Genomic DNA, 26597 nt, shown 5'->3' on the forward strand with positions numbered 1-26597 from the left:
GCACGTCGTGTGACAGATTGCAAATACACACGACACAAAGATTGTAGAAAAAGTCGGCAAATACGCAACCAGTCAGAACAGAAATCCATCAATGTTGTCACACCACATTTAGACCCAAGCCAAGACAAAGACAGAACCAAATAAACACAAAATACTCCGAAAAAAAAACACTTGTAATTCGACACAATGCCTAGACAGGTGCAGCCAGTACGGCGCGACCAGACGACAGACAAGATTACAAGGACCGATGTCTGAGAATGATTCGGCCACTGCCATTCTCCAGGAGTATAGCTCAATGCATAGCCGAGTACCAAAATGATCAAGTAGATGACATTTGGGATTTATCAGACTGGATAAAGCTCTCACTCGATTGGGTCGACGCCAATAATGAACTAATCGAAAACGCGGCTTTGAATTTAAATCTATTGTGACTTCCAATCCAAAGAAGGACCTTTGGACCTTTGCGACCTGTTTGGCCATGGACTGTTGCGGACGCTAAAGGTTTAATTATCTAAAAAATTAATTCCTTAAAATCAATCCTTAACGAAAATATTTGCATAGCAGTTTCTAGTTTCAATGAAAGTTCCTGGACTGAAGCGATTTTTGCCAGTTCAAGAATACGTAGTGATTGGAGTAAACTGAACGCATCTCTGCCTTGTTTGGCGCTAAACACCAAAATCAAAATATTTCAAAGTGTCTCCTGTAAAACAAACCTGCCCATGGTTTGCGTCAGACCCAGAATGAAATCGACGGAGTCCGGTAATTCAAGCATGAACTTTTCCATAAGCGGCCAATGCCCAGTAAGCTGGCAAACGTCTTCGCTAATAAAGCCTTCGCCTAAGCCTTCAACATTGGCTGTTATACTAAATATCTTTAAGGCAGAGCTTGTTGAAATTTCTGACTTATGGATCGGTCTAAAGAAGACTAGCAAGGGATTTGAATGGATGGATCAGTCCAGCTGGACCTATGAACACAGAATTGAATGGGCGGTGGACAGAGGAACCTACGACAGGAACAGTTACGGAGTTTCTTTGACAACTATTATTCCTGAACCATCAAGAGGAATCCTAGAATCGTCGTCGTTAAAGTGGAAAATGTGGCCCAAAGAGGCTCGCCTCAACGGTTTTATTTGTCAAAAAGAAATATTTCCTCAACCAGAAGCAACTCTTCAGATGCATTTAGATATTTCTTACAGGCCTTTAGTTACAGCGAAACGTGTTCCCTTGCTTGTACGAGAAGTTCAAATCGTGGATACTCCAAAAGATTTGCAGCTGAAAGACTATGAACTCAACTCAGCCACCAAAAATGAGCCACTTTTCATTTCCAGGCTGTCTTGTTTTTTTGACAACTCAAACTTCATTGAAGATTACGAATCCGGCGACGCCATGATTAATTACAAAGTAATTGAGACGAAAGTTCCTGGTACCATAGAATGGCGAGCGGCAGAAATTAGTTGCGAAACCTGGGACGAATGGTCACCTGAAACTATACGTGCTTCATGGATTATCTCTGGCGATCCATATGGAAACGCATCATTTTCGTCTCTAATTGTGTGGCTACGGCATCGAACTGTAAATTACTCAAGTGAAATTCACGACGCAACTTTTAAAGCTAGTAGCAGTCAAAGGGCAGCCTTCAAACGATCCTTACATGACGTGTTCGTCCAAGAATTCGTCAAACTCTATCCTCTTTACATGGATAGTTTACTCTCTGCTTCTGAACCCGTGGCGTTTGAATCTGAACCTTTTCCCAACCACCATTTGCTTGTCAAGTATCGCATTCTCATAAATCTGAATCCCTTAATGGGAAGAATGGACGGGTACGGTAATCTTTGGTCACCCGACAATGGGGAGTTTCTTGAATTTTCCCGCCAGCCAATGGAACTGATGACTACTCTTAGTTGGCCGAAATCAACTGTGGGGTCCAGAGTCGCTTCAGCTCCACATTGTGTCACTCGGGACGGGCTCATGCTAAGACGGCGATGCCTTGGTGATCGTTCCAGTGGTCTTTATTGGGAATAGCTAGATAGTACTAAGGTGTGATTAATGTTAATTTGTATCGTTAATATTTGTATTATTCTCAAACGTTTTTTTTTCTTCCAGTCTGGTGGCTCACTATGTGTTGAAACATCGCCACTTTTCAAACAGCTTCTTGCTTCGATGATCATGGAAAATTCCAGCCAGATTTTGCATGAGATTCGGCAAAAAGGAGATAATTATTATTAAAATGTGATATCCAATTCCCTCTGAAGTTCCCGGATTGAAAGAAGCTGCCTTAACGGAATTTTTTGTTTTTTTTTCTGTTACCATTGAATTGCCTTTCAGGTTTCACATTTAATATTTTTGCAGACAAAATTTTTGAATGACACTTGAAACAAAATGTATTGTTATTCCTCTGCGAGTGTTTACGAAAACATAAATACTGTAATGCCTTTTGCTTGAAAAAAATATTTCACTTTACGAAATAATAAACTTAAAAAATGTTTTAAACTTTTGGGGATAGAAATATTGGGAAAAACGTTTCACTAGGTTTTAAGGATTGGAAAAATAAACTGGTTCCAAATGAATTACATGTAGTTTTGCGGTTCTGTTAGCTCGATGCTCGATCTGAATTTCATTCTCGTAGAACTCAAAACAAAAAATGGTTCTTCAATTCTTTCTTATCGTCTTCCGACATCGAAATAAAGTGCTTAGGCTTTGTCTTCATCATGATCGTCATCGTGACCGTGATTGTCAAACCTCACTGAATACAATAGATCTTTTCTAAATTCCTTTTCAAGTTTGTCATATTTATCGCATTCTGTGAACGTTGATTTTTTGCAATGTGTTCCGTTATCGATTCTGTTGGCAACCATTAATGGCTTGGATTGCTTGGGAAAAAAACGAATAGGGTGCGCTGCTGCAATGGGCCAGTTTTGCGAAGAATGGAATCATTGGCCACATCACCGGCGCCACGGTTAAGATCCTGCTGACGACTAAGATCTACAGACCCTGGTCGATGATGTTGTTGCGGTGGATGTTGTTGCTGTATGCTGGAGACATGAAGCGAAGAATGTTGGAAATGTTGAGTCAACGGTTGTCTAACTGCCGGGGCTCCGGAAATGTTAAAAAAAAGTACGTGAACCGACATCCAAATCGGTTTCGACTGTAGTGGGATGAACTGCCGTTCGAGGAACCTTATCATGTTGCGATTGTTGAAGGCGATCCCCTTCGTATTCTTTCTTCTTCTTCGCTTGGCCTTGGAATTTTGGGTAACCGGACGGTCCTGAACTCTGATGATAATCAGATGATGTTGACGGCAACGGCGAGGTGATCGATATCTGGTGACGAGAAGTGCTCGTAGGAGAGACTGCGTTGACGACGGGATTCTCCCCTGCAATCTTCCTGTTCTTGCTGGTACTGCTGTGAGGGGTGGAGGTGTTCACTTTAGGAACTTTCCTTTTCGTTCCACGTTTGTTTTCCATATCTCCCATTAATTTTTCAACTTTTGCCTAATAAAAGTTAAAGTCATTCGATTAATTTTTTTTAAAATAAAGAATAATTATATTATACCTTTAGGCTTGGATTTAGAAAAATGACAAATAATTCTTGTCCTGCAATCTCGGATTTCAGTTCCTCAACAGCCATTTTAAACCGTTCTTCGGCTAGTTGGTCGGCATAATAGTAGAATTTTTCCGTTATCTCCTTGAAATATCCACTGTGTTCGTCAAATATGTGACTGTTTAGTGTTTGGGCATTGTTGAACACAACGAGATGTGAACAATATTCACATATTGCTTTTTTGAATTGCTTCAAGTTTCCTTTTGTTATCTTCGTAATGTAATGTACTACAGTTTTCATCTCTGGGATTTTAAGATTGGGATCCAGCAGATTAATGTTTTCTGTGTGGGAAAGAGAGAGAGAAGAGAAAAAAAAAATCACGCGGGTGAGAAACAACTTTAGGACCTTATCGCTGGGGGGAGGAACATTTAAAAAATAAGCGGAGGAAAGGAACATCTCTTGGGTGTATAGTACACACACTCGGATATATCTAGCTCAGAAAAAACAAAGGTAGCGGAAGCGAAGGGGTTTGGTTGATGGTTGTCATGCCCGCGTGTAATGGACATGGCCATAACAATCCCAACAGACCATTACTCCTCCCGCAGGTAAATACAGTACAGCACTTGACTGCGTAATACCAACAACACAAAACACGGGAAACAGAAAAATTTCGAGCGTACGACAAAACAAATAATAATAAAAAAATAACTACCCTCAGGATAATGGCGAAGGAGGGGGAAATATGCTCGTAAAAAAAGATAAAAGCCGCTTCTTCTTTTATTATTTTTCGGATGGGAAGTTATTCGCCGTTATTCGCACACAATGTCGCCAATCATTTTCACAGGTGAAGAAACAAAAAACAAACTAATTTTCTTGTAGTAATTCGCCTGGAAACCAACAAAATGATGGGCGAGAAGGGGAAAAAACAAAGCGGATGATTCCTGTTATCAGAAAACGCATCGCGCGACGATGGGAAAAGAAAACAAATTTCGTTCAAACGAAAAGCGGAAAGAGAGAGAGAAGAGAAAAAAAATCACGCGGGTGAGAAACAACTTTAGGACCTTATCGCTGGGGGGAGGAACATTTAAAAAATAAGCGGAGGAAAGGAACATCTCTTGGGTGTATAGTACACACACTCGGATATGTCTAGCTCAGAAAAAACAATTCCTAGCGCTCGATCCCCCTCTAGCACTCTGCCCGCCACTGTTATTGCAAAAAAGCTTAGGCATGTATTAGTCAGGCTCTAAGATTCCCCTTAAAGTGTTAGCTGTCATCTGTGTGCCCCCGTCGTATTTGTTACGTGATCTAACCCCCCACCCTAGCCCGCAATATAGGCGGGCGCTTGATCATGATTCACTTCCGGGGGAGAAAGGGAAAAAAGGAAACTCACTGCGGCAAAGGAAAAAAAATACTTACCAATTCTTCGATTGACTTTCTGCCTTTCAATCTCGACTTCTTCCATGATATGTTTTTTGTGGCAATAGGCGTCCATGGCTGACGTCACCGACAACCGCTCCGCAACACCCTTCGCTTCATCATCGCTATCCTATAGAACACATTTTAAATTAATGTATAAATTTACAAGATTTTTTAAACGAAGAAATTACCTTAAAAATTTGACGGTAATTCGGCGTCATTGTGCTTTGGTTTACTTTAATAATCGAGTACCACTCGCTCACTTTTGCCATAGCACCAACGGGTGTATAGAAGCTCACGAAAAAATGTTTTATAAGTAATTTTTCAATTACTGATTTAATTTCGCCGATTTTCATCCATTCCTTGGTTACCTAATGAAATAAAACAAAGAGATACAATCAAACAACGTCAACAAAGTGTCAATATCACGCTTCAGCCTCCAGGTTTCTTATTTAAAAGGGGGGGGGGACTAATAACTAAACTTGGCAGTCAGCCTCTGTACAAATTTGACTAACCACACAATAATATTACAAGAGATAGAAAATGGATATTTGAATTTCTTATTCCCCCCCCCCAACATGAAATTCGAACCTTTTCGATGACGAGGAACATTTTTATGTGGAAAAGAAATATGCCCGGAAGATGGATGTCTATGTAGCTATCGAATTTCTATCATTGCGGTACTGACGTATGATATTAGGCAGACCTTAACGGATTTGGCTTTAAGAATTCTGACGGAAACGAATGGAGAATGCGACCGCGACCAGAATCAAATAGTCAGATCTCTCTCTCCCAGCAGCAGGCTATATAATAATAGATTATTGTGTGCTGCTGTGCCATTGAATCAAAATTTCTTCCTCACTGGTTATTCCATTAAATCTCTTACTGTCATCTTGGTGTGTGAATATATAAAGGATGTTGACTTTGTCCGACCAGCATATTCAAATGAATTTCTGAACCCCAAAATCCTGCCAAAATCCATCAAACCAATCGATAATCTTTCATCCAAGTTAGATGCAAAAACCAATTGATTATCGAATGAACCAGATGACCAATTCAGAATTCATATACCGACTTAATAAAAGAATACTTTGATATCTTTCAGAAATGCTATTAAGCAGAGTATAGCCTCACCAAAAGAAAAAAGAAAAATAAATGTTGAACGCGTCCAAAACAAATAAAACCAACCCAAAAAAGAAGGGTGGACACAAACAGTCTCTCACGTCAAAATTATATTTGACGCAAAACAGCGTCGACTGCCAACCACCAAAATGTGTATAGGAGGGGTGGGTACAGTACACAGCAAGAAAGACAAGTCTAATAAATAATTCAAGCTTAATACACTCTACATCTATACAGGCTAGCCTAGGATACAGAGATATAAAAGACTCTTTTGGAGAGTAGTAATGCACTCGCCGATATGACGTCCAGCAGCTTCTTCTATAGTTTCCCCCCACCTTTTTATTATAATAAGCGGATGCTCAGCACCCTTTTTTCTCTATTGTTATCTACCTGGGTGAAGGGGGGGGAGAGGTGGTCTTGCGCACATAAGCAAAGTGGGTGATAATAATAATAGCAAAAGAGGAGATAGGCACAACTCTAAAAACGCTGGCGTTCGATAATGCATATCGACTTTTGCGGGCGGGCAGACGGCGGCAGTACATATGCACGATATATACGTGTTTGTGCGTTCAAAACACGCCCACGGGGAATTTTACCCGAGAGAGAACAAAAAAAAAGACTTGGGAGGAAGAAGAAGAAGAATAAAGAGGCGGCTTCAACAATCAACAACGACTTCGGGATCAAGAGGTTGAAGGCGCTTCGGGGCCTTTTCCTCCTCTTCTTCTTCTTCGTCTATTTTTTCGTTATGTACCGTAAGATCAGTGACAGAACCCCGTGCGTATATAACGAATGGCTCCATTCCCTTCTGCTGCTGCCTCCCAAAAGTTTATTTCAGATCACTCAATGTCGAGAATATCTCTGACTCTGTTTCAAACATGTATTGAGAACATAGAATGAATACAGTTAAGAACGAGGGTAAAAGTGAATACTGAACTGAATAGTTAGGAGGGAGAAATTGAGAGAGAGAGAGATAGTCAACTTGCCGTGATGCGGGCGAGGCGACGTCTGGAAAGCGAGGGCAAGAGAGAGAGATAGTCAACCTGCCGTGATGCGGGCAAGGCGACGTCTGCAAAGAGAGGGCAAGAGAGCGAGAAGCTGCGACCAACCTCGGCGGAGCCAAGGTCGCTTCTAGAGATTTCTAGAACAAAGAGGGGGCGTTAGAAAAAGGGGGGCGAGAGAGGGTGGCAAAATGAGGGGGCAGCGTTGCAATATGTTAAGAAATTGGGAGGGAAATGGATATTTCCGACACTCAACTTTTCAAACGATCGAGAAAATATACAAAAGACAGACACAAACAACAACAACCATCCCCCCCCAACAAAAAATGATCGTGTCTCTAACAGCTGATATACGTTCGGAAAATCATAGTTGGCTGTCAAGTGGCGAAGATTCGAAGACCGTCTGTTTATTCTATAAACGCTCTTTGTTGGCCCTCTCATTTCCTCTCAGACCAATTGCCTAGATTATTCCTTTTGTTTAATGATCAGTTCTTTTGATTTTGGAACCCCCCGTGGTCCTTTCTCTTTTCCGGTCTTCCACATGTGAGTGTGTGTGCAGTTGACAGTCCTATTCTCTCTCTTTTTTGTATCCATAAAATTTTTAGTTTTTAGGAGACATGGTCAGCTGATCACCGCACGCCCTATATTTTTTTTCCTATCCTGCCCAAAAACAACAACAACAACAACATTTCCCGACAAGGAAAAAAAGAGGCACCGCAGAGTTGTTTTTTTTTTCTCTCTAGTTGTGTGTTATGTGCAAAAAATCTAGGCGTGTTCAATTTTATGAAATTTTGGGAAAATAGACAGAAAATAGACCACATTCAATAATGAAAACATAAATAACAATGAAAAATAAATGGCGAACGACGCAACGTGGATGGAATCAAAAACAAAATCAACAGCAAAAGAAAAAAGGGACGCCATGATCAAATTTTTCGGGTACCCGCCCGCCCGGTCTAGCCAAAATTTAATTTCCTACCTTGTTTTGCACCAAAGAATTGATTTTCTTCGATGATAAATACTCCTCATAGGTGATAGGTGGTGAAACTGTTTCATCATCGTCGGTATCGCTACACAAATCCACTAAATCTACACTGCACACCATTTTTCGTTCTGTCCAGATGATGGCCGTGGAATTCGTTCAGTATTTTCACTGTGATCACAAACTGATTTCTGTATCTTCAAACTGTTTCACCATCGTCGGAATCTCTACACAAATCCACTACATCTACTGAGCACACCACATTTTGTTCTGACCAGAATTGCCGTGGATCTCATAGTTCCACTCCTCTTTTGGACATTGCCAGTTTTATGATTTGCTAACCTGCTCAAGGCGTTCTTCTACTTTTCGCGCCAAAACAAAATGGTGGCGAAAGCCGCGAATGAATTGCAGATCGTGGGGGCGTTGGTTGACTGACAGCAGACGAACTATCTTGTCAACGGTAAATTCGTGCTCAAGTGCTTTCGTGTTTTCGTGCTTTCTCGTGGTTTACTACTAAGTCTACGTCTACGTCTACGTCTACTACTACTACGTCGTGAACAATGAGTTTTTTAACGAAGATTCTATTGCACCGTCAGGCTGACGGTGCTCGAATGCTGTTTTGCGCTATTGCACCGTCAGGCCGATAGGGGCGCTCTGACGGCTGACGGCTGGGGTACCCTCCCTCTTTCTGACGGCTGGCGCGAAGCTACCCCCTTCCTGACGGCTAGCGCGAAGCTACCCCCTTCCTGACGGCTGGAGCAACCCTCCCCCTTTCTGACGGCTGGCGCGAAGCTACCCCCTTCCTGACGGCTGGAGCAACCCAACCCGTTCCTGACGGCTGGTTGACTACCCCCAACAGAGGCGCTGCGGCCTGATTATTTTTAATTTGTTTCGTTTGACGTTTGTGTCAGTATGTAGTAAGAAACAAACAAAAGAAAGAACAATAACTACAAAAACTTACAACTTAAACAAAAACTAAAAGTAAAACTGGTAATACAACTTAAACTGGTAATACAAACTTAAAGTTAAGGAAAAGCCAAACGATGAAAAGTAAAATTCAAAGAAAATTCAAATTCAAACTTGGAGATGAAATTTGGTGGTCAGCCAGCAGTGCAGTGTCATGTCAATCTGGCGCGAGAAATTAATTAAGTCTAAACAGTAAGCCTATTTTCATTGAGTAATTCACGAGATAGCCGCGGGATGAATTCATCTCGTGTTCACAATTCTCGTGCTCATTCATCTCATTCTCGTGCTCGTGTTCATAATTTAGCGGAAACTTTTAATATCAAGCGCCCCTAGCGGCGTAACGGTATGAATAACTGACTCAGTATTTTTATTATTAATTGAATGAAGTAATATTACAAAACACTTTGTATTTGAACATTAAAGCAGGCCAAAAAATATTCATATACAGCATGCAATACAAGGAACATGAAAATATTTAACAAGCAATCCACCACTCAACCGCACCAAATCCATGGACCCCCCTATTTTTTCCCATTCCGCTATGGGACTTAAAAATCTGAAATAATTCAGGCATATCCAGTTTTTTACTCCGGATTCGCTTGTGTTTGCAGAATTGAAATATTCCCTGCCGTTCGGGAGATATTTTATGTTAAAGTTTGGGCGCTCGCGTTCCTGGCGGATGACAGCCGAAGCTACGCTTTCCTGGCCTTCACTTTAGACCGGGGGACATACTGTGGGGCCCTTTCATATAGTCTAGTGGCCAGCAATATGAAGCCCGAGGTGCAGAGAACTCGTATGCTTCGGCTGTCATCCGCCAGGAACGCGAGGGAGAGTGATAAAAAATGGCGACTAGGCTGGGTGGGAAACTTGTCAAAATTACACCTTACTAGATTTGAAATAACTCGGCCAATCTAATCCGGAATGTAAATTCCTTTTGGATTTGTATTGAGGGATGGCCGAGCAAACTTTTGTGAGAATTTGTTTTTTTTTAAAGGGTAGCATTTACCCAAAAAGCGATGCCAAAGACACCCCAAAATTGTTAAAATTTGAAAAAACCCAAACTTTAACATAAAATATCTCCCGAACGGCAGGGAATATTTCAATTCTGCAAACACAGGCGAATTCGGAGTAAAAAACTGGATATGCCTGAATTATTTCAGATTTTTAAGTCCCATAGCGGAATGGGAAAAAATAGGGGGGTCCATGGATTTGGTGCGGTTGAGTGGTGGATTGCTTGTTAAAATAAAACATTATGAATGGTGGTAACAGTAAGCCGTCACAGCGCCCCTTGCGGCCTGACGGTTGGTACACCCAGCCGTCAGAAAGGGGGAGGGTAACCGTCAACTGTAGACTGTGTAGAGAGGCCCAACCGTCAGTCGTCACAGCGCCCCTAGCGGCCTGGAAAGGAGGTACACCCAGCCGTCAGAAAGGGGGAGGGTTGCTCCAGCCGTCAGGAAGGGAGTAGCTTCGCTCCAGCCGTCAGAAAGAGGGAGGGTACCCAAGCCGACAGCCGTCAGAGCACCCCTAGCGGCCTGACGGTGCAATAGTGCAAAACCTCATTCGAGCTCCGTCAGCCTGACGGTGCAATAGCGCAAAACCTCATTCGAGCACCGTCAGCCCGACGGTGCAATAGACCTGACCGTTTTTTAAGCAAAGAAGAATTATTAGCTAGAGGAGGCTTGGAAAAACAACGAGCTCCTATACATTGGGATGGTAACGACCACTTGGCTGCAGGACTGAAGGCTTCCAGATGCAAGGACGTGAGCGAGATGATGAAAACTTTTCATCACACAAGTAAGTGAAAAATTTCCATATCGTTGACCTCAAAAACATAAAATTATTGTGCGAGTTGAAAAGTTTGTCCAGTGGCTGAAAATTGAGTCGCAGAAAATCACTTGCAAAGTGGGGACTGGGCTATAAAAATTGAGTTCCCTAAAAGTCATTCAAGGACTCTGCGCCGAGCAAGTTTTGTTTGTTTGTTCTCGAAGTAAAGTGAAGGTCCTTGTATATTATACGAAAAACAAAACTAGAGGGAAAGATTTGTGTTTATGTCTGGTGGGGGGCAGTAAAAACAAAAAACTCTGAACATGTAGGAAAATGGTAAATGAATAACCGGAGGATAGCGACTTTTATTTTTCTACCTGTCTTATTTGATACACTCTGAACAATGGCGATTGTTTTGTTTGAGAATAAGGAAAAAAAAGGCCAAGTCCTACCCTCCATTGTTAGCTTTCAATGTCGGTTCGGCGACTTCTCACCGCGACTTTTCACTTTCACTTTTCACTCGAATCGAACGTAACTGGAATATCCTTCCGAGTGGGAGTTCTGCTGGATGTCGTCGTATTTGGCGTAGTATTCTCCGCCCGAGCGGTACGAAGTCGATCCGGGGCGGTTAGTGACCAACATCACTCCCCCACCGCTGCCCTTGTTGTACAGGGTCAACCAGTGCCCACTAATGTCCCGTTCCGGCGGCGAGCGGATCGTGTAATCCTTGTCGTCAATGTTTCGTCCGTCGCAGTCGTACAAGGGCAGCACGTATCTGGCTTGGTTGTTGCTGGACGATGACGAGGTGCTAGTCACTTCGCTGTTGTTGGGCATCGGCCACGACGGATGCTTCTCGTGGCCCGGCACGTACTTGACATATATCAAGCTGGAAGCGTTTCAAACGGGCGGAAGCGGAAGAGGTGGCGAAGACGACGAGTTGGCGGCCAGTTTGACGTTGTCGAGCGACGAGGCCCTCGATCTCATGCGATGCTTCACTTCTCGGTAGTCCCATTTGTTGTTGTTGCCACCGATGATTTGGCTCGAGGGCTTGGCTTCCGGCGGGCCTCGATGATGAGTTGACGCTGCTGCTGCTTCCGGCGGCGATGCAAGTGACAAGGGCACCAGAGAATCGGAGCCGTTCCGATTGTTGTACAACTGCGACGCTAATGGATTCCGGCTGGCTTCGCCGATGATGGAGATTCGTGCCGCTCTTCGCTGCCACCTCCACTTCTGCCCAACAATTCCCAACTGTTGCCTCCGCCGCTGCTCACATCCGAGCCGTAAAGGGAACTCGAGTCGGACAAGGCTTCTTTTTCGATTCCTCTGTCGGCGTCCGTGTCCGTCACGGTACTCGACTGTCGCGTCAGCGGCAGGAGGACGCTGCTGCCGTAATGAGACGGCGGATGCTGATAGGCTGGCGCCACGCCCATGCAACCGAGAGATTCACGGAAGACGCACGAAGTCGACGAGCTCAGCCGCAATTTCGTCGGTGACAATCCACCACCGTCGCCGTTCGTCACTGAATCCGTGTAAATTTGGTGCATTTTCGCTTTGATCTGATTGACGTCGTAAGGGACGGACACGGGCGCCGCCGAGTACGGAGGCTGTTGATGTTGTTGTTGTTTTTTCCGGCAGAGATGTCAAACGCGATCGCAAAAAAGAATAAGGGAACCGGCCGTTGCCACTGCTAACACATTGTTGTGACCGTTTGGCTGATGTTGTTGTTGGTTGTTTGCCATGAAGACTTCTTGCTGGTCAACAGCATTCGAATCGTCCGTCACTTTGACTTTCTGCAGGGCCGCTTCTAGACTGGCAGCCGAGATGCTGGGGATATTCTCGCAACTGACTGTCTTGGTGGGCAGATAGCTCCTGATCATGTTGTTGTTGTTGTTGCTATTGTTGTTGTTGTACGATCGGTGGCTGGTGGATGGGGTGGAACAGGCCGAGGCGGCTGACGGGATCGGCACAGGCGCAGAAGATTTGGTCGGGTACTTTGGATTTCGAGGGGTTTGAATGTCACTGGCGTTCAAATCTTCACTGGGATCGTCGCACCGATAATAAGACGACAGTTGGGATGTTGACGAAATCCTGAAGAGAAATTTCGACGACAACGACGTCCACTTCGAGCATCTCCTTTGCTGCTGCTGCTGCTGATAATTCGAAGCGGCACCTCCTTTGTTGGCAGCCGGAGGCCGCCTGGGCATCTTGTTGCGACGATTGACCGTCTGCGTCGTTAACTGGGAGTTGACACACGTCTCGACGTTGAGCGTCGACGACGACGAATCGAACGAGGGTTTCCGACTGACGGCCAAAGCGAACGGCGATGACGTCAACGAACTAAGCGCGTTCAAGGAGCAAGTCGAATTGGACAGTGATTGATCCAGCAAGTTATTACAGCCGTTGCTGGAGGGAGCCAACCGCTCTCTCGAGTGTCCGCGTTTTAGCTGCTCCAACTTGTTGCCCATTCGCTTACCCCACGTGAGGAAACCTGCCGCTGCTGCGAAATGAAACGAGAGAAGAGATCGTGATCGAGTCAGACATTTTTTAAAATAATTATCAAAAGAGAGAAATCGCGTACGTCTCGTTTCCACTTTCAGAGGCTGGCGGATGATTGTTGTAGGCGTAGTTTGTCCTTGCGGAATTGGCGACGACGGCCGATGGCGAGGGGCCGTTGAGTTTGCCATATCCGACCAGTACGACGGCGTGATTGACATCCGGTCCATCACAAGCCAGATCGTCGTACACGCCGCCCCTGTAAACAAATAAATAAAAGAAAAAGAAAGAAATTGTGTCTGCTCTTATATGGCGTGTCATTCGAACTGTTCTGCACTTACCCATAAGAGAAAAACGAGTTTATGACATTGATGGCAACTGCAAGGGGACCGTATCGTTGCAGGGTTGATTGCCATTGCCAGTGTAGGGGTAGAGTTGTCTTTTTGCAGATCCGCTTTTGGACTTGAGATAGTTCCAGGCGTCCATGTACCACCCACCGTTGCATCCGTTGTTGGAGGTGTCACAATCAACCAAGTGCAGCTCGCTGCAATCGGATGGGGGTTGATTGACAAATTATTGATTCCAAAATTCATTCGAAAGTTAGTTGATGAAACATTTGAGCTTACCTCAACATAACGTTGCTTCCGGTTATCTTGCATTTCGAGAACTCGAGCGGGGTAATGGCAGTAAACGCCCAGCCGCTTCCACACTGAAATAAATAGCCCAGCGTTAACTTTTCCAATTTTTAAAAATAATAGACCCCGGCAAATTTCCTCCTCTCCGAGAAGTAGTCGAATTGTATCTTACCTGCCCTTGTCGTCTGAATGCCGGTAAACAGCGGTCGAAACGGTAGTCCAACTAAAACAGCATTCGCCCAAGGAAATTAAAAGAACAAATTTGACGAGATGACAATTATTTTGGGTTTAAATTTAACCCAATTTGAAAGATTGACTCAGTTAGCCACTCACGCTGGGGGGAAGTTGGCGACTTTGCAAGTCGAAAACCGGAATGGTCTTGAGAAACTCGGCGCTAGGTACCATGGAAGCATTCACACCGAGAAATCGTTTCTTTTCCCAGGGTCCCTGGATTTGAAACGTTAACCAACGAGCGATTGCGATTATTGCTGTGTAGATCTTATTCATTTAATGTGAGTGCCCTTGACACATCATCACGTATTGGCGAGCGGAATCTTACCAAGACGGAAAATTCATTGAGTTCTTGGAAAAAGCCGTTGTCCTTTTTGCTGTTATGTCGTTTGATTTGTTCCATCTGGGCGATGAAATTCTTCTTGCGAGCCCTGTCTCGCTTGCCATTGTCGCTTGCAATGTTGTAGTCTAACTTGTACTTCCTCTGCAATTTTTTTAAAATGCGCGGGTTTATCATTTGCCAATCGCTGTATAGATTGAGAAAAACAAATCTTGGCGATGATCCGCCGGGGACTGGGCATCTCTTATCCGTCTAGGTGGCCTGCTCCGTCCCTGTAAATTTAATAAATTATAGTTATTTGTGCCATAAATTGCTTAAAATATGTATAACAAAATTAAAAACTAAAATTCTTAAATTAATTTTTAGTGACAGGCAATACTGGACCGATTCCGCGCCTTCCAAAAACCGAAAGTGGATATCTTAAGCCTGATGGTGGCGTTATTCCATCGATTGATGTGCAACAGGACGGGTTTGGATTGTGGTGCCAGGAAGAGGGGCATCAAGGCAAGGTTGATAACACCAACATGGACGACATCTGCAAACCATGCGATGAAACCGGAGCTTCCATGAAGTCTATGGTTCAAACCTGGTCCTGCCCCCCACTGGAATTGATCAAATGTTCTGCTAACGGATTTTTAGTCGTTTGTGCAACACGATCTTCCAATGGAGAATTCATTCCCAAACATTTCTTCAAAAAGTTGCATGATTCCATCAACGAAAATTCACGGTAAGTGATTTTTAATACATTAATTTAGATCGTTCATAAGCAGACTCGTAATCCGAGAAATGTTTATGATGCGATGTTTTTTTGTTTCAAGTTAATACGACGAGTGGCACACTAACCGCGATTGGGGAATTTCGGTAGTGCAAAGTTCGATGTTATTTCCGTCAATTTCTTTTTTAACGAGCCCAAGCACAGCAGGCACGGTTTGCGGTCTGCCGGTGCGTTCGAGCGCAAAGTAGCAAAGCGGAAAAGAGTCTCCCGATAACAGTAAAAATATAAGGGAAAAAACTACGTACGCTACGTACCGTCAGAGGAGAATAAACTAATCAGATGTACGGAAATAAAGGTAGAAGACTATGTGAGACCACGGTCAGGTATTTTTACATGCAAAACGGTCGTGAACAGTGTAAACGACCGTTTCGCGTGACTCATTCTATAATGATCACCGACTCGGCTCTTGACTTCTTCGTTACATTTCACTATATCATTTTATTCCATTCTATTTTATTCCAATTTTTTTTTTAACATTTGATGGAGAAAAATAGAAGTAACGGAGGTACTTCATTTCACTGTAGTACTTCATTGTACCGAGGTCGAATTCATTTTGAGCAAATGATTTCAAATCATGGGGAGTTTCGTGTGCCTTCTTTTGTATTTTTTCCGCTGCTCTTCTAATTGCCATACAAACAATCACCAACTTTCGGTGTACTTGGGAAGATGATTGCAACGAACTACGGCACTCGACCTTGCGGCTAATCGTGATTGGCCTCTGGAACCCTCAAATTGGAATGCTCCCCAAAAACAAAAATAAACTGGAAAACGTTACGCCAGATCGATAAATCGAATCAGTTTTCCGCTGGAGGTTAATCACCTGAGCACACCTAACGGTGTGTTCAATGGCTTTCCCAAAATCAAGAGCTATTTGATTCGGTTTTTTTTTTGGTTTTTTCCCAGGTCGTCAGGCAAAAGTACCGACCATAATATTCAATTCAATTGGGGCAGACTAGGGTTGGTGGCACTTGAGAATTTTTACAAAAAAAAAATGCTATTTTGGGAGGCAGTACAGTACGGCAGTACACCAGCCAACTGATCTGATCTGGCTCGCATTCAACTGAACTCGTTCTTCCAAGACTTGAGGAAAGTGAGAGGCGCCATGTATATGTTTTTACTAGTAGACAGCGCATCCGGCGAAATGGATTCTCCCGTTTCCATTGAAATTCTATCTCCCCACTGCTACCGCCTTGGCGTTCACAATTCTAAAGGCAGGTGTACAGTGTCACAAACAGATACCTGGGCAGCAGAAAAAAACTCTCCATTCTTGTGTAACCCATCCTTCGAATAACGTATCAAATATTAGCGGACAATAGGCGACTGCTGAAGGTTTAGTTATGAGATCCCAAAGCTATTCCGAAAACTACGGGGTGACAATTTAAAAATGTGACACCTCCGCCCATTTAGACGGACACGCGAACTCTCTAAAACCAAACACAAAAAACCTGACACGCCATTAGACACTCAACTGCTAAAAAAGAATTTAAAAAAAGGTGGGACCTTGCGGAGAAGTTCGATCTACTTCATAATGACTTGTGTGTGACTGGGCGTTGTTGGCAAATCCCGAATGTGTCGCTCGTTATTATAAAGGGGGGACCACGTCATCTCCTCCTCCGAGTCTTGTTTTTTTTTTGTTTCACCCGAGTTGAATTAAATGTCACCGAAAGAAGAAAAGAAGACAAAAAGAGACTGACCTGGACTCGAGTTTGGACATCATTGGAGTGTCGCCAAGGTTGCGGAGCTGGGCTGCCGGCCCGTTTCGATTTCTTGGGGGTCGTAGCGCTGGCGGCAGAGGTCACCTTCTCCGATTTTCTGGACGAATCCGTCACCGTGATGGTCGTCGGACATTTCTCAAAAATCAGGACCCTTTCGGCGACGGAACCTCGGGTCAAAAACGGCCGGATCGGTATGCCCGTCGAAGTGTACTGGACGGCCAATCCAACAGATCCAACGTGATGACCACTAGATCCTTGCTGCTGGAGATTGCGTTCGCGGAGGTGCTGCTTCTGCTGGACGGTCAATTCCGGATGAGGCAGCGGAGAGGAAGTTAGACTGCCAAAATTAGATCTATAGGGAAAAGAAAAACATAAATACCGTCAAAGTCGCACAATCAAACATTTTTTTTCTTTTTTTTTTTAAACTGAGAAGACGACAGGAAACGTGGCGTGGCTGGAATCGTCCCGATCACGATCTCATAGACACTAACTTCATAATAATTAATTTAATTTTTCTAAAATCTGACTTTTTACTATTTATAGGATAATCAGAGGATTCTTGCGGGAGCAAACGGGTCTCGAATACGAGATCCATATCATCCAAGAAGTTGCTGCCAAGGGATCTATTCTGGCTACAGAAGATGCCATGATACACCACGACCGTGCTGGCGCTGGAAAAACAGAATTACATTTGCCGCTGGGATACGCTGCCTCCATTCTCCAATATCACTATGCCCAAAATTGGAAAATTGGGTATATGATGAATTGCCCAGGAGATTACAACGGCAAAATCTCTAACTATGTAAGTATTTCCCAATTTATCAAAATTTCGAATCCCTACAATTTCTAAATTTTTTTTGTTTTCATATTAATTTAGATTGCCAACTTGAAGAACTTTGAAATTGCTGGAATAGAACCAGCATCCGTTATCTTTATGACGTACGTATTAGAAGCCAAGGAAACAAACAAGGAAACGGGGGAAAAAATCTGGGGTAAACCCAAAAATTTCACCATTTTCTCTGGTCAACAAATGCTTGACAGGATTGAAGAATGCCGTACCCCATATGGATACCGGATTCCTAAATCCGAAGAAACAACCGTTGACGGATTCATTACTTCGGCATCAAACCGTAAATTCAATTATTAAATTTTTTTAACCATTTAATTATTGATTTCTAATTGAATTTAATCTTGCATGCAAAGATGCAGCAACGCGTAAAACCAGGAACGCACATCGGAAAAATCAAGAACAACCGAAGAAGAGGCAATAGCCTAAAGCAACATTGTTTTTCGTCACAGTTTCACAGAACGGGGAAAAAAACCAGACGCGTGGAATGCGGTGTGACCGGCCATGGAAGAGTTTTCACTTTCGCCAACTTTTCACTTTTCCTTAATTTAAAAAATTAAGAATTCTCTCCCCTTTTTTGTGTAATTTTTACTTTCCCCTCCCCTCTTTGTGTCTCACAGTCCATCCTACAATTATCATAGCTACTCTGCCGGGCTGTCTACTGCTGTATCACTACGGGAATAAATATCTATTCAAAAGGTTTTTTTGTCCAGGAGCCCTGGGTAGGACACAACAATTTTGCGGTCGTTTTCTTTTTTTCTTGTCTCCACGGTCAACATTTTAAGCGCGTCCAACGGACGAACGTTGGGCAACACCCCCAACGACTCCAAGCCGGTTTGCAGAATTTTAGGAAAAAGAACCCAGCACAATCCTTAAATTGTGAAACGGCCAGTTAACTTGAAGAAATGCGCCAATGAACAACGAGAGCATTTCCATCAATTCCAATGTCTCGACAATTGGGAGGCAATAAGTAACGGGCGACAAAAACGGCACCTCCTCTCCATCACGTTTTTTTCTTCTCTTTCAACCCGATCATCACCACGTCATCTGTGGAATGCCACTTGTTCTTTGTGCCCCCTTTCTCTTTCTATTTTTCTGGATGATTTGCCACCAAAGACGGCACGATGGCCGAGCCGAGCCGCCGCGGCTTGATGGCCGCGTGATGAATCGAATCGAATTGAAAGGAAAACCAAGGGCAGGAAAAATAGACAAAAATACAACAACAAAAAGATTTTCTTTTCTTTTTGAATAGAAAAACTCACGTAGACTAGGGCTGGATGGAGGCGGGGGAGGCGGAGGGGGCGGCCGGTATCGAGAACATTTTTTGCCTTGCCAGTGGCTCTGACAGAGGCAATAGTAGTCGGGTCCGCCGAGAAGTCCGAGCGTGTTGAAGCACGGCGAGCCGTTGGCGCACGGGTTCGGATGGCACAAATCCGTATCCGTCTGCTTGATGGAAAAGAACGATACATTATTCACCATTCCTTCTCTCATCCGTGCTGGATGCTGGATGCTGTTTAGAAACAAGGGAAACTGACAGCTGATGAAACAAGAAAGGGGTAGAGAAAACCAAAACATAGGTGATTAGATGGTTTCTAAACAGCATCCCTTCTATAACTGCCTCGAACGTCGACATTTCAAACTTAAATTTCTACATTAGGACTTAGAGAATATCTTTCCATGATAATTTTAAAATATCGTCCCATAAATAAACTTACTTTTTGTTAAGTACATTTACAAACATAACTCTCTAACTATTAAAAATAAATGTTCCAAATTCACTTACATGTAAATGTGCCATAAGAGCTCTGAAACCGGGAGAAACGACGGTGGCGCCGTAGTGGCCTGCCTCAGCATACGTTTCAGTTTCATTGTATGGCGTGACTCCACCATTCTTCTCATCCACCATGGTTCAAGTATCTTAGAATATTTATATGATATCACCTTGTTATTAGCGACTGCAACAATAGATAACGGGCTCCGCCCAACCAACTTAACTGTAAAATATGGGTGGGTGGTGGGAAATTTACAGTTAAGATCGTGTTATACTCACTCATACAATCAATATTGTCCTGACGCAAGTAGCCTAATGCTTGGTTTTATGAAGGATGTGGGAATGACGGTGTGCTGATAATTGTGGTACTCATTGTTTGTTCTTGGATAATACAACGTAGTACGAAGTAAATTTTTATCTGTTTTGGGAACGTTGGTGGTTAAAGTAACCGTCGTTTTACGAAAAAATACTAGTGACTTACCGTCGGTCGTCTGTAAGTCATCTTAATGGCCAAAATGGATCTAATCGGCAATTTTTTTAAATTGCTGCTAATCTATTTTGCCGGTGCGCCGCATGCGGCTCCGCAATCATGGAACTGCTCAACTGGGACGGGTTTTTGCATCGTGATTTCTGAAGAGCGCCGTTCTTGGCACGACGCTTCCGATCACTGCTTCCAACGCCATGGAGGACTTGCTCATTCGGACCATTTCGAGGTATTACTTTGATTGATTAAGTTTTTATTTGGGATTATATTGATTAAGACTTTTAATTTTGTTTGCATTTAATAGCTGATCCTTCATTCGTCAATTTGGTTTTCATCAGAAATGTTGGTGTGGACAGGTTTGGGGTGGGTAGATGGACGGCTCCAATGGATGTCTCATATACCACGTAAGTTAAATTTTTTTAATAGTTTAGCATTGTTCTTCAATGGTTCGCGCTACTGTTTTAGACGAGGAAACCAATATCAACGTAACTACCTCTTATGCTCGAAGACGAGTCGATCCTGGTAAGTTATGCTATTTTATGAACCGGAACGGAATTGTTACTGAGGGTTTCTGTAAGCAACAACTTCACTACATGTGCATCATGCCATACCTGCCGGCGAAGAGAAGCGTGGGAGAAGAATTTCCAGAAGTTCAAATGGCTTCTTACGGTTATTACAATTTCATAGCACAAGAAGCATCACAGCGAAATAATGGAGTTTTGATATTAGGTGCGATTGTACCAGAATTGATCCCTTCTGGAAAATTCAAGACTCATTCCCCGTTCTTGGTAGTCGAACCGTCGACAGAGATATATTTTGGTTTGTATTGTAAAGTTCCTAATACAAACTGCTCTTCAATACGCTACCGATGGCTAAAAAATGGAGCCTATCAACCGGAAGTTTATGGATCTAGGGTATATAGTAGTGACAAAAACGAAAAATAATTTTTTGCGTGATAATAATCTTTTCATACAGATAATTTCAGATTCTGGAGAGATTTCCCTAGAAGGAAGAAAATCTTGGATATTGAATTGGCTTGGGAAAGTTGCTTGTGAAGTGTTTTGCTCTTCTTCAGGTTCAGGAAAAGCGTACAGATCTAAAGAAGCAATTTTAGTTTTGCGTGAATCTGTTAGTCTACGCGTGGAATTCCAATTCAGCTCCGTTATCGATTTCTCCGTGGCGCATAATTTTTTCCAGAAAGTCATTCATTCAGAGGTATCTATGTTATTGGAGCGCGGATTACTATCTATTGAGTAATGTCATTCGGTATCAATTTTTTAGCTTCGAAATAAAACAACTATTTCACAAGTACCACATTTTCAACTGGATTCTCTTCCATTTCTTTCTCATCCTGAGAGTTCTACTAAAAGCTTTAGTTTCTATGCTCATCTGGCCAACATGGTATGCTTCATCTATTATGTCGTGTATTACTCCTATATCTGTTCTTCACTTAATCCAACTTATCGATCTGTAGGACCCACAAGGAACTCTCCGTTTAAATACGTTTTTGAGGAGCATAAGCCTTCTCAGTCCAGTCAGTTATTGGATTGAATTTCATGACAAAGGACGTGACGACTATAAGGGATTGTTTGAAAATATCAGTGTGGTTATGCTTAATTACTGCCTCGAGAGAGGTGATAGTCCAAATTTGGTATTCGCCAATCAGGTCACGCTGGGCAGAGGATTTAATTCATATTTTCGAGACGAAGCTGTAGATAATTCCAGCTGTTCGTACGCATCGCAGCAGTGCAAATCAGATTGGTTCAATCCGGCCAGTTTCAAAAGTTTTACATTACCCATAGTAAGTGGTTTCTTAATAAATATTCATTTTAAAAAAGTATTTAGTATCGAATTTCTTAGGATTGTTTAAGCTGTATGGCTCCCTTTCGAGATTACAAGGACCGCTGTCTGAGAATGATTCGGCCACTGACATTCTCCAGGAGTATAGCTCAATGCATGACCGAATACCAAAATGACCAAGTAGATGATATTTGGGATTTATCAGACTGGATAAAGCTCTCACTCGATTGGGTCGACGCCAATAAAGAACAAAGTGGAAACGGGGCTTTGAATTTAAATCTATTATGGCTTCCAATTCAAAGACGGACATCTCTTGGACCTTTGCGACCTGTTTGGCCATGGAATGTTGCGGACACTAAAGGTTTAAATATCTAAAATAAATTAAATCCTTTAAATCAATCCTTAACGGCAATTTTTGCACAGCGGTTTCTAGTCTCAATGGAAATTCCTGGACTGAAGCGATTTTTTTCAGTTCAAGTATACCTAGTGATTGGAGTAAACTGAACGCATCTCTGCCTTGTTTGGCGCTAAACACCGAAACCAAAATGTTTCAAAGTGTCTCCTGTAAAACAAAACTGTCCATGGTTTGCGTTAGACCCAGAATGAAATCGACGGAGTCCGGTAATTCAAGCATGAACTTTTCCATAAGCGGCCAATGCCCAGTAAGCTGGCAAACGTCTTCGCTAATCGCCGAAAGGAATCGCTGCTACAAGATATTTTACGGCGAAGTGACTTACACAGTCGACGAAGCCGAAACTGAATGCGAAAAATACGGCGGACAACTTGCTGTAGCCGCTCAGCCTTCAACATTGGCTGTTATACTAAATATCTTTAAGGCAGAGCTTGTTGAAATTTCTGACTTATGGATCGGTCTAAAGAAGACTAGCAAGGGATTTGAATGGATGGATCAGTCCAGCTGGACCTATGAACACAGAATTGAATGGGCGGTGGACAGAGGAACCTACGACAGGAACAGTTACGGAATTTCTTTGACAACTATTCCTGAACCATCAAGTGGAATCCTAGAATATTCGTCGCTAAAGTGGAAAATGTGGCCCAAAGAGGCTCGCCTCAACGGTTTTATTTGTCAAAAAGAAATATTTCCTCAACCAGAAGCAACTCTTCAGATGCATTTAGATATTTCTTACAGGCCTTTAGTTACAGCGAAAACTGTTCCCTTGGTTGTACGAGAAGCTAAAATCGCGGATACTCCAAAAGATTTTCTGCTGAAAGACTATGAACTCAACTCAGCCACTAAAAATGAGCCACTTTTCATTTCTAGGCTGTCTTGTTTTTTTGACAACTCAAATTTAATTGAAGATTACGAATCCGGCACCACCATGATGAATTACAAAGTAATTGAAACAAAAGTTCCTGATGGTATCATGGAATGGCAAACGGCAGAAATTAGTTGCGAAACCTGGGACGAATGGTCACCTGAAACTATACGTGCTTCATGGATTATCTCATCAATCGAATCATTTTCTTCTCTAATTGTGTGGCTACGACATCGAACTGTAAATTACTCAAGTGAAATTCACGACTCAACTTTTAAAGCTAGTAGCAGTCAAAGGGCAGCCTTCAAACGATCCTTACATGACGTGTTCGTCCAAGAATTCGTCAAACTCTATCCTCTTTACACGGATAGTTTACTCTCTGCTTCTGAACCCGTGGCGTTTGAATCCGAACCTTTTCCCAACCAGCATTTGCTTGTCAAGTATCGCATTCTCATAAATCGGAATCCGTTAATGGAATGGTTAATGGACGGACACGGTAATCCCGAAGGTAATCCTTGGTCACCCGACGACGAGGCATCTATTATGGAGAATGTTCGCAAGTTCTTTTCTGAAAAGTTCAACAGCAGTAGTGATGTTAGACCACCCGGAGCCGATCTGGATTTTCTGAGCGTGCGATCGTCAGATTTCTGCCATGGAGAAATAACGTCTACCAATGGGGAGATTCTTGAATTTTCACACCAGCCAAGGGAACTGATGGCCGATGAGTTGACTGATGACCATGACCTGACCCTGATGACTCTTAGTTGGCCGAAATCAACTAAGGGTTCTAGAGTCGCCTCAGCCCCATACTGCGTCACTCGGGACGGGCTCATGCTAAGACGGCAGTGCCTTGGTGATCGTTCCAGTGGCCTTTATTGGGAATCGCTCGATAGTACTAAGGTGTGATAAATGTTCAATGTTCATTTGTATCGTTAATATTTGTATTATTCTCAAAAGTTTTTTTTATTCTTCCAGTCTGGTGGCTCACTATGTGTTGAAACATCGCCACTTTTCAAACAGCTTCTTGCTTCGATGATCATGGAAAACTCGAGCCAGATTTTGCATGAGATTCGGCATTACATCACCGATTGGAATCCCAGTATAGCAGAAATTGATCTTTTGGCTCAGTCCTTATTCAGAAGCGTTCACTACATAGAGGGCGATCTCAACGAAGAAGATCTTTTGAATCTCGAAATCATCATTCAACAAGTAAAACAATAAAATAGATTAATTCTATCTATACTAATGCCATAATATCTAAATAGATTAACAATTTGGACACGGGCACACTGATTCGAGCTCAGCATTCTCCTTCCTTCTCTTCGAATTTGGCGGGGGCAATTGAAAATCTATTTGCCCGAATCAATACGAATAAAGTCAACAAACCATTTGATAGAGAGATGACATCCCAAAGATTCAAATTAGAATTGCCGTTTGTGGCGGCGGCATCGTGGGATCGTTTGAATGAAAATGAGACCATTATGGGATTTACCATCACAACAAATGGCAACGCTATTATTAAATCGACTGTTTTGACTTCGACAGCGAGTTATGCAGATATTCAAGATTCCAACGTCGCTGCCATCCTCCCGTTCCAACAGTTCGATACTGCGAAGGAGCAAATAACGTTCACCGCTTTCCCTGACACCCGACTAGTTGACGCTTCGGCAGCATCCGGAAAGTTTTCTTCTCCCATTTTCGCTTATGACTTATCTCAACCAGATGGATGGTCGCGAAGTGAAGATTTGTATACTGGGAATGGCGGAATGATTCAAGTTCGTCTAAATCCTGCTCCACCCCAACTGCATAAACCCATCAAAATTTTATTCCGACCGAAATCTAAAACTACGGAAGAAACCAAACACCTCCTCCGCTGTGTGTTTTGGAACGAACAAATGGATTCAGGGAATGGCGGTTGGTCTACCGACGGATGCTGGTACGAAGGCACAGATCAAAACGGCATGGCAATTTGTCTGTGCAATCACTTGTCCACCTTCACTCTTCTCGTCTGTCGCTCGGAGAAAGAACTTCAGTCTACTGTTCATGGAGGAGTCTTAAATATCATAACTATTATCGGTTCGTTAGCTTCCATTTTAGGACTGTCTCTCATCTTGGCTACATTCATCTTATTCCCTTCATGGCGGAAACCTCTGGGTCACAAAATCCTGTTTCAATTATCAGCAGCCTTAATATTTTTACTCTTGACATTCTTCGGTGTGGATTCAGTCGACAACGTTGACGTTTGCCGATTAGTTGGCATATTTTTGCACTACTTTCTGGTGTCTTGCTTTTGCTGGATGACGGTCGAAGCTTATCATCAATATCGACGTCTTGTTATAGTGTTTGGGTCTTACATGCCTCGTTTTTTGTTAAAAGCGTCAATCGTAGCGTGGGGTTTTCCAATTATTCCCGTCGCTTCTGTTCTTATTTATGACGTGGATTCGTACACAGGAAGCGAAGGGTATTGTTGGTTAAGTCATCCAACCGCCTTTTATTCGGCAGTGCTGGGCCCTCTGGTCTTTCTCATGTTAATAAATCTCACCATATTCGTCTTGGTGGTTAGGAGCATTATCGCTGCCGGACGTGGACTGCGCACCAATCAGTCCGAAAGTAAACAGATCAGAGAGAAACTTTTGGCTTCCTTCCTGAATTTTGTTTTGTTGGGACTCAATTGGATTTTCGGATTTTTCGCTATCGGCGCAACCAATGCCGTGATTTTCTCCTACTTGTTTTGTATAACATCATCTCTACAGGGCTTCATCATCTTCGTCCTCTATGTTGGTAGGGATCCATCTGCACGTAAGCATTGGTTTATGTTTATCGGAGTTATCGCGTCAAAGTTTAGGAATTGGTCGAATATCCTCCAAGCTAAATTCCCTGATTCGAAATCTGGAAATAGTGCGTTCTACTATGATGTAAGGTCCGAGTCGGGTTTTACTACTACCACAACAGATAATTGTCCCACTTCTCCTCTGAGAACTTCTTCTGACTTCTGATTTTGAACACGTTATGGCAGTCCCTTGTAGCATTGAAGTTCGAGTAGATCAACGACAACCAACAAAGAATGCAAACTGATGTAATAACATTATTCATGCCAAAACTATTGTGTATCTTGAATCATACATTGAATTTCTTCAATATAACGTGTAGTCGACACTGGTTACACTCAAGACAATAGAACGCGCAGGACAAATTACAATAGGTTAATTGTAATTTACTCTGCCGCTGTGTTATAGGATTTCTATTTCATTTTGTTTAAAACGGAGACCTTGCTCTTAAAATCTGGTCGTGAACGGTCGTGAAGGTAATTTTTATTAAACATTAGAAGCGGAAGGATGTGGTCTTGATAACTGACAAGGAACTATGCAAAGATTTGCTTAATCAAAGCCAAGAGACAAAATGAGAAAACATACCGAAATTTGTAAACAGTTGTTCAAAAACT

At 42.8% G+C, this 26597-nt stretch overlaps 6 protein-coding genes across 7 annotated transcripts; 3 read left to right on the forward strand and 3 right to left on the reverse strand.

Annotated features, from left to right (window-relative positions):
• Nucleotides 1-568: 568 nt before the first annotated feature.
• Nucleotides 569-2515, forward strand: LOC124336234. The gene is made up of 2 exons (XM_046789961.1): nucleotides 569-2036; nucleotides 2103-2515. Exon 1 carries the CDS (start codon nucleotides 720-722, stop codon nucleotides 2019-2021), a length of 1302 nt encoding a protein of 433 aa, XP_046645917.1. The 5' UTR covers nucleotides 569-719; the 3' UTR covers nucleotides 2022-2036; nucleotides 2103-2515.
• Nucleotides 2516-2886: 371 nt separating this feature from the next.
• On the reverse strand, nucleotides 2887-3869 carry LOC124336449. The gene is made up of 2 exons (XM_046790263.1): nucleotides 3552-3869; nucleotides 2887-3490 (listed from the first exon to the last, which is right to left on the reverse strand). The coding sequence occupies exons 1-2, from the start codon at nucleotides 3837-3839 to the stop codon at nucleotides 3104-3106; spliced, it is 675 nt and encodes a 224-aa protein (XP_046646219.1). The 5' UTR covers nucleotides 3840-3869; the 3' UTR covers nucleotides 2887-3103.
• A 988-nt stretch (nucleotides 3870-4857) lies between these two features.
• LOC124336709 lies at nucleotides 4858-8354 on the reverse strand. Its single transcript, XM_046790489.1, has 4 exons — nucleotides 8055-8354; nucleotides 5147-5326; nucleotides 4956-5085; nucleotides 4858-4895 (listed from the first exon to the last, which is right to left on the reverse strand). The coding sequence occupies exons 1-4, from the start codon at nucleotides 8178-8180 to the stop codon at nucleotides 4858-4860; spliced, it is 474 nt and encodes a 157-aa protein (XP_046646445.1). The 5' UTR covers nucleotides 8181-8354.
• Nucleotides 8355-10303: 1949 nt separating this feature from the next.
• LOC124336339 lies at nucleotides 10304-18523 on the forward strand. The gene is made up of 5 exons (XM_046790107.1): nucleotides 10304-10817; nucleotides 14853-15213; nucleotides 17520-17778; nucleotides 17854-18106; nucleotides 18180-18523. The coding sequence occupies exons 1-5, from the start codon at nucleotides 10793-10795 to the stop codon at nucleotides 18245-18247; spliced, it is 966 nt and encodes a 321-aa protein (XP_046646063.1). The 5' UTR covers nucleotides 10304-10792; the 3' UTR covers nucleotides 18248-18523.
• Nucleotides 11930-14706, reverse strand: LOC124336322 (ras guanine nucleotide exchange factor Y-like). Of its 2 annotated transcripts, none has more exons than XM_046790084.1 (7): nucleotides 14475-14706; nucleotides 14249-14362; nucleotides 14088-14138; nucleotides 13907-13989; nucleotides 13622-13824; nucleotides 13366-13539; nucleotides 11930-13281 (listed from the first exon to the last, which is right to left on the reverse strand). In XM_046790084.1, the coding sequence occupies exons 5-7, from the start codon at nucleotides 13623-13625 to the stop codon at nucleotides 12428-12430; spliced, it is 1032 nt and encodes a 343-aa protein (XP_046646040.1). In that variant the 5' UTR covers nucleotides 13626-13824; nucleotides 13907-13989; nucleotides 14088-14138; nucleotides 14249-14362; nucleotides 14475-14706; the 3' UTR covers nucleotides 11930-12427. The 2 variants fall into 2 exon arrangements, with proteins under 2 accessions (XP_046646040.1, XP_046646039.1); XM_046790083.1 differs by having other exon boundaries at nucleotides 11930-13284.
• Nucleotides 18524-19920: 1397 nt separating the features above from the next.
• LOC124336010 lies at nucleotides 19921-26448 on the forward strand. The gene is made up of 11 exons (XM_046789570.1): nucleotides 19921-20307; nucleotides 20383-20482; nucleotides 20544-20747; nucleotides 20808-20992; nucleotides 21054-21293; nucleotides 21360-21479; nucleotides 21553-21879; nucleotides 21939-22239; nucleotides 22302-24055; nucleotides 24131-24364; nucleotides 24421-26448. Exons 1-11 carry the CDS (start codon nucleotides 20101-20103, stop codon nucleotides 26149-26151), a joined length of 5403 nt encoding a protein of 1800 aa, XP_046645526.1. The 5' UTR covers nucleotides 19921-20100; the 3' UTR covers nucleotides 26152-26448.
• Nucleotides 26449-26597: the final 149 nt, after the last annotated feature.

The sequence above is a fragment of the Daphnia pulicaria genome, chromosome 4, assembly GCF_021234035.1.
Source record: "Daphnia pulicaria isolate SC F1-1A chromosome 4, SC_F0-13Bv2, whole genome shotgun sequence".
NCBI classification, from domain to species: Eukaryota; Metazoa; Arthropoda; class Branchiopoda; order Diplostraca; family Daphniidae; genus Daphnia; species Daphnia pulicaria.

What these genes read in the sequence shown, in the direction of transcription:
- LOC124336234 (XM_046789961.1), top strand. Translation starts at nt 720, where the DNA reads ATGGTTTGCGTCAGACCCAGAATGAAATCGACGGAGTCCGGTAATTCA.
- LOC124336449 (XM_046790263.1), bottom strand. Translation starts at nt 3,839, where the DNA reads ATGAAAACTGTAGTACATTACATTACGAAGATAACAAAAGGAAACTTG. An exon ending in TTCTAAATCCAAGCCTAAAG is followed by an intron (nt 3,491 to 3,551) that starts GTATAATATAAT and finishes AACTTTTATTAG; the next exon opens with GCAAAAGTTGAAAAATTAAT.
- LOC124336709 (XM_046790489.1), bottom strand. Translation starts at nt 8,180, where the DNA reads ATGGTGTGCAGTGTAGATTTAGTGGATTTGTGTAGCGATACCGACGAT. An exon ending in ATTCTTTGGTGCAAAACAAG is followed by an intron (nt 5,327 to 8,054) that starts GTAGGAAATTAA and finishes TTATTTCATTAG; the next exon opens with GTAACCAAGGAATGGATGAA. An exon ending in ATTACCGTCAAATTTTTAAG is followed by an intron (nt 5,086 to 5,146) that starts GTAATTTCTTCG and finishes TGTGTTCTATAG; the next exon opens with GATAGCGATGATGAAGCGAA.
- LOC124336339 (XM_046790107.1), top strand. Translation starts at nt 10,793, where the DNA reads ATGATGAAAACTTTTCATCACACAA. An exon ending in TCCATCAACGAAAATTCACG is followed by an intron (nt 15,214 to 17,519) that starts GTAAGTGATTTT and finishes TACTATTTATAG; the next exon opens with GATAATCAGAGGATTCTTGC. An exon ending in CATTACTTCGGCATCAAACC is followed by an intron (nt 18,107 to 18,179) that starts GTAAATTCAATT and finishes TTGCATGCAAAG; the next exon opens with ATGCAGCAACGCGTAAAACC.
- LOC124336322 (XM_046790083.1), bottom strand. An exon ending in TCTGAAAGTGGAAACGAGAC is followed by an intron (nt 13,285 to 13,365) that starts GTACGCGATTTC and finishes TTCATTTCGCAG; the next exon opens with CAGCGGCAGGTTTCCTCACG.
- LOC124336010 (XM_046789570.1), top strand. Translation starts at nt 20,101, where the DNA reads ATGGCCAAAATGGATCTAATCGGCAATTTTTTTAAATTGCTGCTAATC. An exon ending in AGTTCAAATGGCTTCTTACG is followed by an intron (nt 20,748 to 20,807) that starts GTTATTACAATT and finishes TTTTGATATTAG; the next exon opens with GTGCGATTGTACCAGAATTG. An exon ending in AAAGTTTTACATTACCCATA is followed by an intron (nt 21,880 to 21,938) that starts GTAAGTGGTTTC and finishes CGAATTTCTTAG; the next exon opens with GATTGTTTAAGCTGTATGGC.